Source organism: Pyxicephalus adspersus, chromosome 3, assembly GCF_032062135.1.
Source record: "Pyxicephalus adspersus chromosome 3, UCB_Pads_2.0, whole genome shotgun sequence".
Lineage (NCBI taxonomy): Eukaryota > Metazoa > Chordata > Amphibia > Anura > Pyxicephalidae > Pyxicephalus > Pyxicephalus adspersus.
In genome coordinates this window covers 125504961-125516520 of record NC_092860.1, presented here as the reverse complement: position 1 = coordinate 125516520, position 11560 = coordinate 125504961, and the positions used below count along the sequence as shown (strand labels likewise).

General features: G+C 35.2%; 1 protein-coding gene across 1 annotated transcript in view; it reads right to left on the bottom strand.

Annotated features, from left to right (window-relative positions):
- Positions 1-3223: 3223 nt before the first annotated feature.
- Positions 3224-11560, bottom strand: part of KCTD8 (potassium channel tetramerization domain containing 8) — a 55152-nt gene continuing 46815 nt past the window's right edge. Inside the window, exon 2 of the mRNA XM_072407135.1 lies at positions 3224-4113. Coding sequence (XP_072263236.1) covers positions 3653-4113 — 461 coding nt within the window. The 3' untranslated portion in view covers positions 3224-3652. The remainder of the gene's footprint in view (positions 4114-11560) is intronic.

Here is an 11560-nt window from a genome sequence, read left to right as displayed (position 1 = left end):
TAAATAAGCCTAAAAGTAGTCACTGTTGATGTGTTAATTTTCAGTTCAGTAAAATGTATACAAAGGAAAATAGTAATAATGCATAAAATTTACTTGTCCAAAATGTACATTCCTTTCTTCCCATTTCTATAAATCTGTTCACTGTTTTTTTTCTTTTAGTTTTATTTTTAACTTTGCATGGCTTTTACATCCAAACAGCAATTAAGTAGGTTTTTGGCACAAGTCTTCCCTATATTAGAAGTTGTCAAAATATGTCACGGTGTAACAGAATTAATTAATATCTAATCAATGCGCAGTTCTAAAGGTCATTCCCTGCTGGGACCTGCTGGTTGCTGATGGAATCTGAATTGACTTTGTGTTGCGCTGTGCACTGTCAAGGTCCTACCTCTTTGCTCTTAACACCGTTATAGAGAAACTCAGAGATACTGTAGACCGCAGTAGGCTTAAAATGGGACTACCATACTCAAGTTAGATCAAATTTTAATTTATAACACAAACTTGGATAAGTTACCTTGTATTAAACATTAAAAATGTTACATTTTTTTTGAGTGATCAGAAGGGGAATTTAAATTGGCACAGAGTGATCAGAAGGGGAATACGGTATGAATGGCACATGAGTGATCAGAAGGGGAATAGTACAGTATTTGGTTCAGAATCTTTTTTTTTTCTAGCTTTTCCTCCTTTAAAATTGGGTGCGACTTATATGCCGGAGCGTCTTATACGGCGAAAAATACGGTACTTTTTGATGTATCGGGAGGCACCAAGTTGAATTACAACTCAGATAAATAATAACTAAACAACAGAAGAAGAGCCAGTGTTTGTGTTTATCAAATCTCTTTCATTGCAGCATTTAATGTTGTAAAGTGTTTCTACTCAATGTTCTTTTTTATTGAAATTGCTAAAACAAGTTTAAGTGTGAATATATGTGCATTCTTTAAAGACTTACCAACCCACATGTTCACATACAGAGATAAAAAGAGAAGCAGAAAATACAACCGTTACTGGTCTACTATAAATTACTATATATATTTAAAAAGGATAAAAAAATATATTTTTTTTAATGACCACAGTTCTGCACTTACCACAGTTGGCTTGTTCTTTTCCATTGGACTATTTGTCATTATCACTACCAAGGTGACCATTCGTCCCTCCAGTAAGATAACCAAAGCACCTCATTGCCAGAAATACTTTTGTTGGAAATTTTGTAATTTTGTCCCTAAAATCATGTTTTTTTTATGTGCGCATTTAAACCATCAGACATAGGCTTAGATCCTCGTAATGTCATTGCCTTTGTCCAATGAGTGAAACAAAAAAGGCTCAAGGGACACACAAAACCACGGTCAGATTTCAATGGATATTAACGGGCCTTATATGCTACCACTGAAAGTTGTGGACTTTTCGTAGTCCAAGGAGCTCTTAGCTAACTCTGGAAAGAGATTTGGATATCAATGTAACGCAACATAGTTCTGATTTGTAACAGATTATGAGTTAATCAAGGTAGACGACAAGGCTAAGCAAGAGCGAAACCTGAAAATAGACCTGGTTAGAATTAGTTATAATTCTAATTCTTTGTTTTATTACATCCCTTTGAATGATATCAAAATTACAAATGTATCTCCTTTTCAGCATTTGATTAATGTTTGTATGCCCACATAGAACATAAAGACATAAATATGTGATCATATAAAAAGCAGCAAGTCATACTTACCATTTTGTTATTAATAACATATGATTAAAAAAAATCTTACAACCCTATGCTCTTAACTTGCGTTATTGTGTGGCTATTTGAGACTATATCTATGATAACATAGATAAATAACAATTTAATGTATTTGAATGACTTTTGCATTATCAAGTTGCACACCTAAAAATTTAGTAACTGTGTTTTGAAAAGCAATATAGAAAAATGTACTCAATGTTTTTAAAATGACACATGTGTGATTGATTAGAGCTGGTTCACTGGAATATGTAATAGCTTTATTCAATCAAGCCTGTAATTGTTGCTATATTAAATGTGATGGGATTTATGCAGCAATGTGGCATTCCAAGCCTTTTCCCCGGATTGCCAGCTTGTAACCTTTTAAGTCAAACAAGGTAATTATCCCAGCTATGATTGCTCTATACCAGCAGTAGCCAACCGGTGGTCCACAGAGCTGTCACCCGTATGGATATAACCTGCCCACTCTCCCATCACAGGCTTGCTAAAACATCCTGGGGGGACAGTAGGGCAGGGCTGTAGACACAACTTTTGTTGTGTCCACAGCCCTGCTTCACTGTCCCCACTGGAATTTAGCAAGCAATTCTGGATCTGCGATGGGAGAGTGGGCAGGTTCTGACATCATGATGTCACTCTGGAGAAGTGACACACAAGTTTGGTAAGTTTAGTGGTCCGTGAGGTTGGAAAAGTTGGCGACCACTACTCTCTACAGTGTACAGATATTCAAATGTACCAAGTATTGTTTTAGTGTTTCTGTTATATAATATTATACATTTTTTATGTAATCTATTTATGAAAATATTTTAATTATATGCAAAAAATGTAAGTACTCTTACCTTCAGACAAATATTAATTCCCATCCTGCTCTCCTCTAACTCATTCTGCATTCTTTTTTTTCTCCTTACCTACCATGAAGCAAAATGTACTCACCAAAACTGGTTTCCAACACTCCCCTGCACTTATGTCATGGCTGAAGACTCCTCGATCTGAAGAGAACCTTAACACTAAAAAACCAATAGGAAGTATTTGTGTCACAAAGATGGGGATGGGGAGACCCAAAGAAAGACCCTCTCCATCTGTACACAAAAGAAAACCTGGAACAGGAAAGTTACGTTAAGTGTTCTTTACATAGTTAAAATAGCCCTACATTTTGAATAAAATCACAGCTCACAATAATGTTAAGGAAGTGTATTTCATTAGGCTCACAGATGACATTAGTATTTTAAATAGTGGATATTGATACAATTAACACCATCATAGCAAAACTAGAATAAAATGTATTCTGAAGATTTATAATGGTATGATTATCTATGCCATACAATTTCTATATTCAGGGCAATGCCTTACACTTCCTATACAAACAGTATAGTGAGAGCACAGGGATCACACTCACATGTTCAGCAGATCTTCTTTAAAAAAAATCACCATACAGCATATCATAATAATTTACACAGATACACTCAGTATTAAAAATGTCAATTACTGAATTGAAAATTGACAAAGGCCAAAGATAAACCTGTGTTTTATTTCTAATGCTAGGCTCATGCAGCTATGTATTTTATTGCATTACATTGAATGGCATTTGAGAAATATGTATACTGGTTTCATCTACAAAAGTCAATCTTGTCATCACTGTTTATTTGTTATCATAAAAGTAATCAAAAATTGACATAATAAATACAGTTGTGAAAAGGTTTCTGCAGAATGTCATTAATGTGAGCACATGCATTTTTAAAATTGTATTTTCCACTGTTGGGTAACCTTTGTGGGTATATCTGAAGGTTTTAATATGATATTATTTTAAAAAGTCACATAAGTATAACAATGATTTCAATAATTCCATATACAGAACTGTATACTTGGTGAACGTTGTGTATGGAACGGAATTTAGTACACAAACATAGCGCAAATAATTCACTAATAAATAGAACGTTTCTACAAACTATATTTTTCTAGTAATTCCATCTGCCATTGGCGTTTTTTCTCTGGAAAATAATCTGGAATTTTAATTTTTTTAAACTCTTGTATACATTTTTTCATTTCCTCCTCAATGCTTGGCTTCTCAGAGACTCTCCTTTTAGAAAGGTTGTTATCCCGAGACTTACTAATCAGTGTTTGAAAAAGTTCACTGTTCCTGCGTTTGTCTGGCTGTGGAACCCACTGGACTTGGTTGTTCTTTGATGGACGATCCAGAGTTAAAGTATTCTGTTGATGAGAAGTTGATTGTTGAAGCACAGATGTGTTTTCTTGAGGGGTACTAGCTTCTGATTGGCTATCACAACTAGACGTAGACAGTTCATTGCATGATGTTCCACTTTCACTACCTTTATCTAAGACTTTTTCTGGTTTGCTTTCTTCACAGTCTTGTTTTGGAGATACTATTTTCTGTGGAGATCCTACAGGGACAAAATAAAATATGTTTTAGTATTGTAGTAAATTTAGGCAACTCAAGTATACATTGTCTAAAGTGTTTGAAATAAAAGATTATTAAATTTAGTTTAGTGATTTATGTTTCACGGTCAGGCTCATGAATCTAATTCTTTTGAAGCACTGGTTGTTTTTTCCCTATTTGCCTGATGTAATCAAACTGGTGAATCATAGCTGGTCCACAAAGTATCTACATTATTTACCTGGCATCTGCTGTTAGCCACAAACATAACCACGCATGGAGGGCTGACAATTTGCCAACAGTCAAGCAGTATATCATGTTTCTGAGAAACCCAGGCTCTGAACATATCAGTTGTGGACTGGTTGATTCTGTAAGTTCCTGACAAAATTGCTCATTGGCGAAACTGTAATTTTACTATGTGTGTTTTGCATTTAAAACTTGGATGTATATATTCACATTAGGTTACAGGAGTTTGTGAAGGATAAAGTGAACCTCTCATCTCAGTGTCACTTTTATCCAGTAAATCACCTGTAAAATACCGGTGAATAAACTTACTTAAAGATGACCTGTTGAACAGGAACCACATTTCTGTTTCCCAGCTGCTGTAAGTATTTGAACTGAACATTTCTTCCTCTCTCCACCCCTCTGCAATCACTCTACTTCCTCCTGCCATCATGTATGTCCTTTAGTGATGTACAAGCTGGAACCACAGTGGCTGTTGGAGGAACAAGTATTCTACATACCAAAAAGTGTAGAATACTTACAAAGGCTGGCGTATGGAGAAGAGGTAGCTTTCCCAACTGGATCCACTTAAAAGAAGTTTATAGACTTATAGTTGTATAAGTAAATATACAAATAGACGTATTAAATAGACGTATTTATTTATTTACAAGTCATTTATTGGTTAGGTTGCCCCTTGGTGATGGGGTCACTTTAAAATCCAAAGTAGCTAGTCGTAATTACGTAAAAAAACAAAAACTTACAACTGTAATTGGAGGTTTAGGCATTGAATATTTGTGTACAATACTATTTATTGTTTGTATTATTATTGTATTAGTATTGTAATACTATTGTGCTTTTATTTAGCTAATGGATCATACAGAAGTTATGGGTTTATATGCAGTTACTTGGACTTATCCAAAATGTATAGTAACCCAGAGCATATCCGAGTAAATGTTTCAGTGACCTGACCAGAAATGAAATTTGAAAATCTTAAACTTGTTAACAAGGGGGAACTCTTGAAATAACTTTAAGGTTTGTATGCCTGCTATAATTTTTTAATTTTTATTAAGAAAATGTCAAAACCCTCAGCAAAGCCAAAGGGTCACCACCACGATCATCATCATATCATCATAAAAACATTTTTTTTCCAACATAAAACTGAAGTTTATATGTTTTACTTTTTTTGTTTGCCTGCTATAATTACTATATCCACAGATCACAGTAAATTACCATGGTGGTCAGTGCGAAGAATTCCTTTTACATTGCTGAACATATGGAAGATTGTCACCCTTACAGAAAGACAAAAAAGTACATGTTATCATTTTTCACATTCTTTTTTAAGGTCTGCCAACTCAATGTTGGGTTTTGAAGAATAACACATTGATAGGTTATTTTCTGTCTCTAAAGAACTCCAGTGCTTTTCTCCTAAATTCCCATATTTGATCATCTGATATGGCCAGAAAACAGGGCTCCACTCTCCATGTTGGATGCTAAGGAGGATGTGGATATGTTACAGGCTATACCAAGAAGATCATGGCACTGGAGTTGCCATGAGATATACCATGCCTGCTTGTTGTTCATTCCACCTGGCTTTATCTATAAATGAAATATCACCAATGAGTAGACTGTCCCTTAATAAATAAGTCTGCTTATCATGTCTAACACTATTTTATGTACATAGCTTAACACTTTAACTCTGCTATCTGTAAATTAATGTTCTCAGATATTTTTCTTTAAAGACATATGTGCACTGCTAGTTCTGATAATGCAATGTCACTGATCGCCACCTCTGACACTGATCATTTGGAACTGTTCACAAACAAACCTGCTGGCTTCATCTGTTACTCTGAGCACTCGCTATGCAATGTTGTGTGTAAAAACAAAAAGAAAAAGTCTTACTAAACTGTTGGGGTTAACCACCCTAGCCATTTTTTTTTGCCCGTACGAAGGTCGGGCTTAACGGCTAGGAGGTTAATACAGAAACCTCAGTAAATATTTGGCAAAAACCATAGTCCACACAACTATGAATGAAATCTCAGCCATGGAAATTCATTTTTGCTTCTTTAAATTCGTACATTTTTTAAAAATGATTTTTTTTTTTAGCAAAAACCCTAAACACAGTGATAGTTTACTTTGTTTAGTGGTAGCCTAACACTTTTAGTAAATTAACACCAGTATATAAAATGTACAAATAGAATAAAATAACTCCTGATCTTACCTATTTTAAACAAAAACCTTACTATTCACAATAGGTGAAAAATCTGTTAATATTTACAGTAGATATCCATGCCTGTAGAGCACATACTTTTGTTAGTTTTCTGTACCCCTATTATTTTACAATAAATATCATATTAGGCAGCAGTACCCACTGGTTCTAAGATGGCATATGGTCTCCGTCCCACCCACCCACTATACTCTTTATTTTCAATAAATTCTGTTCCATAATCTTACAAAATTTTCAAGGGAGTACTTTTCACCATAACTGTTGCCTTTTAAAGCCTAGGCAATCCTACAAATTGGCACTCAGCTCTGAACCCCAGCGAATTTAGTGTAACTTAGGTATATCAATGGCAACACTGCCCAATATTTGTAAGTACATCGGAAAGACAATGTCTGGTAGGTACAGAATGTTGCGATATATGTATATGTAGCGATCATACATATCACATTTAAATGCCATTATTCAAGCTAAAATGATGACCTGTAGCAGGATTCAAATACAGGCAGTCCCCGGGTTACATACGGGATAGGGACTGTAGGTTTGTTCTTAAGTTGAATTTGTATGAAAGTCTAAACAGGTACATTATTTAAAAAAAAAATTAGAACAGATGTTTGCCACAACATATTGGGCAGTGTGGTATCAGTTACTGTATAAAATCCTCACTGTGAGTTAATCACAAACATCCTAATGGAACCTAGACATTAATTAACTTCTGGCGCAAGCTATGCTTTGATATGCAAAAAAAAACAACTGCAGAGTTTGTCTTGGTCATTAAAGAGTTACAAGAGGCTGCAGAAAGAGCTCACCCCTCTAAGATCACCCACAACCTCAGCTGTGTTTAGCAAAAGATTTCTTCTGCAAGTCATGCAAACCGTCCCCTCCCCCCTTCAAGCCTCTGTTCTGCACACAGCAAGCAGGGAAGCCCCGTTTGTATCTAGGAGGCGTCCGTATATCAGATGTCCTTAACCCGGGACTACCCGTATAAGCATTAATTACCATTCAGTATCATTTTCATGAGCACAATAGAGTTTTTCTTTACCATGTGGTTATACCTGCTATTTTTTTTAATGTTTTAATGAATCCAATAAGGCAACAATAACAATAACAATAATTAGGATACAACATACATGGGGTGGAACACAGAACTTTAAAATACAGTAGTTTAATGTTTCACTTCCTGGAAGTTGTAAAGTCATGTAGAAGTGTCATCAGGGGCTTGATAATAAAAGAAATACCAGTAAGCTTATATATAATATCTGATATACTCCAGACCAGTGGTCACCAACCTTTTTGGTCTCGCGGGCCACTAAAATTACCTACTCCTGACCACGCATGAGCCGTTTGTGACTCAAAGGGGGAGAAACCTTCCCCACAGTGACGTCATGATGGCATAACCCCGCCCACTTCCCCATCGCAGATCTGAGCCTGCAATGGGAGAGTGGGCAGGTTGTGTCTGGGGCACATGGTCCACGGTTCTGTCCAGTGCGCGGACCACCAAAATTTTCTTGCGGACCACTGCTTGGCGACCGCTGCACCAGACCAAAACATGGACAGAACTGCACGGCTTTGGAAGATATGGATTAAAGTATTGAGTTCTTTATGACATCTCCAGCAAACAGAGTGTGGTACATTTTTGTTAGGGCAGAGGGTGTTATATGCCATTTTGTGAGAAATGTATAATTTATCTGATGGTATTTGATACTAATAGAAAACCAAAATACACAAGGTGCTCTTGCTGTTAAGCAGAAATGCCAAGTTAAAGGTTATGCTCATGAGGTCATTTAGAAACAAAAAGAGGTACCAACGGGGGTTATGTAGATAGAAAAAAAATGGTAATCATAGGATAGGGTGGCGCAGGGAGAGTTGAATGAATTACAAATGTAATCAATTGGGATAATAGTTTGGAAAAATATTGTGAAAATGGAAGGGAAAGCCAATTGTTATTTTCCAAAAAAACCTAATCAAGTAATTTTATCATCAGATTGAATCTGAACAACCACAGCTCAAGTTACAAAATAGATAATATGAGATGTTCATAATATTCCCTGATTTTTACAAGATAAAAAACTGGGTCAGAAAGACTGGGAGAGAAGAGTGGGTGACCCAATATAAGCAACATAGGGGATGCTAAAGGTGCAAAGAACTATTTAAGAGCTACTATGTGTTACGCTTATCAATGGGTGTTTCCAAAGTCTAGGGAGCTCACTCTATGGTGTCCAAACAGCACTGGCTTGAGGAATAGGGGATTAATATTCCTCTAGAGCAGTATTTATTAACCAGGGTTCCTCCAGACATTGCTAGGGGTTCCTTGATCCATGAGCAATGTGTGCCTCTCAGGCCAGTTTAACTGAGTGATTTTTTTCAGCTATTTGTAGGGGTGACATTCTCCCCCCTGGCCAGCAATGGAAAAAGCATTCTTCCAACTGACTACCAGATTAATGTACTGTGTGTAGCTGTGGTTATAGAGGTTGCAAGTCGCATCTGTGTGTGCTGGACACAGCATAGATACACAGATCTGAAGAAGGACTGGTGAGAAGCCATGTCTGTAATAATGACAAATCAATCAATTAGGACCAAGGCTAATGTTCACACTAACCATTGGAACCTACCAATCCCACTAAATTCAAGTCGAGCACCAAATAATTGCATAAATTATTGGTATATGCTTAAAGTAATGTAGTTTAGAGTTGATGGTTATGTATACTTGTGTATTGAGCCACTGTTTTCATCTGTGCCTATTGCCCTATTTATTTTCCAGCTGGATAGAACTGTTAATTTGCACATCAATAGAAAGAGACAGGCCATAACAGAAATATAATCAAATGTCCAGATTTTAGCTTAATTATTTTTATATTTGCTATAAAAAAAAATCACTAAAATAGCCATTGTCACACCCCTGCAGTTGACTAATTGTTTCAGAAGATACGGGCTATAATTATCATTATTAGTTTGTTACATAATGAGTCACTGGTACAAAAAGTATTCAGGTCCTGAGATTCAACTGCAGGAGGTGCATATGTGCTCCAGATCAGTGAATCACAAATATAAAGCAAAGATAATGATGATAGCAGTGGTGTCTTAATTTTGCTTTTCATTGACAGGTTTCCTTTTAATGCCACAATCCTGTTTGTGACGTTGATGAAAGGCAAAGCTTATAAGATGTTTGTAATCCCTTGGGAAATAGGGGAAGATATTTTATGAACCACATACTGCAAGAGACAAGTTTATGGTCTTGAAATCAAATGTGTGTATTTAAAATTAAATGGTAAGTTATAACAGCCAAAACTTAAAAGATGTAAAAGAACAACCTGTGCTAAACAAGGAAGGTGGCTAGTGGAATTTAGTATAAAAAAAAACATTATCCGGAACTGAGACATGTAGAAAATACAGAATCGTAATTGCTTTCAACTGCCTATGACTTCATAGATAGAATCAATGAACTCAAATTATTACAAGGTATACAAGACAAAGTTCTTCTTACACTTAAATAGACATAAACATTTGTAAAGTGGTGTAATATGCTGAGTGGTGTGTTAATAATATATCTATCACTTTCATTACAAGCAGGATTTAGTGTTTAGGTCTAGAAACAAATATGATAAATGATAACAGCATCAAGCAAGAGAGCAAAATTCCCCTAAGGCAATTTATGGATTCTTTTTTTATCATTAAATATTTATTTGATTTACTACTCACCCTTCCTTGGTTTATCCATCAGCTGACAAAAATTTGTTTGTATATATATATTCATATAAGTATATATGTAAATACATATATATATTTTTGCCACTTGGACAGAGTTTAATTAATGAAAATTATATTTTTATTATATTAATGTTTTTCTTAAAAAAAAATAGTTTTTTAAACTGCTGTATTATACCATTTTTAATTAGTCAAACACTTTTCAGAGCACTAGGGGTTAGCTAAGAAAATGCAGAGCAAAGCTGCTTCCTTTAAAGCACACTGGGCCTTATTTTTTTAAAATTCTCCAAGGTTGGAGAGGATACACTTTCATCGGTGAAGCTGGGTGATCTGTTAGCAAATGTTTTGAATCCTGGCCAAGATCCATTTCAGGTTAGCTGGATCACCCAGCTTCACCAATGAAAGTGTATCCTCTCCAGCCTTGGAGAGGTTTAAAAAATCAGGGCCAATTTGTCTGACCGAAACTTGTCAGACTGAACCACTCAATGAAAACATGGATGAATGGATGGATAGGTGGTTGAACTTAATGGACTTTTTTCAACATGACTGGCTATGCAACTATGAATTAATGGAATAATTCTCTGCTGATAGGTCTTTGAGTAAAACAATGGGCAATTCACATCAAAGAAACACACAGAGAGCCTTTAAATATAAAAGAGGAATCTACTGCTCCGCTTGCTGAATCAAAAGCAGAATGCAAAATATTTTTGTTATATATCATATTTACTTAACTAAAATTTCTTAGTCATCTAATGATGCAAATAAGGAGGGTAGCAAATGTGTTTTCTCAGTACATTGCTTTGGGTATTATGGTGCTAGAATACTGCTTACTTGATAGAATGGCAAGAATGGATGCTTAAAATGAGAAAAAATTACATGAGGTTGATACAACATTAAAATAAAACTATAGGCAAAACATTTTCCAACTTCAGGGTGTCCAGTTTTATTTGCTGTCTCTTATCCTGGAAGAGGGACTATACAGAAATTAAGGATAATCACTCCATCAGCAATAAAGTAAATGTAATTAAATATAAATATTATTTTAACTAATTAAAATTAGTAAGTAAAATGTATGTAAGGTAATGTATTAAAAACAAGCAATGTTAATTACCCCATAAATGCCAAATGAATATTCCCCCTACTTCCTATTGTAATTTAGGAGAAACTTTGCCCATCAACATACGAAGATAACAAGTCTAAAAGAGATTTAAACCTCTTTACTTCATCTAAAAAACAAACACTAACTACTATTACCATGAAATGATATTTAATTTATTTTAATATGTATGCAATACTATTTTTACATTTT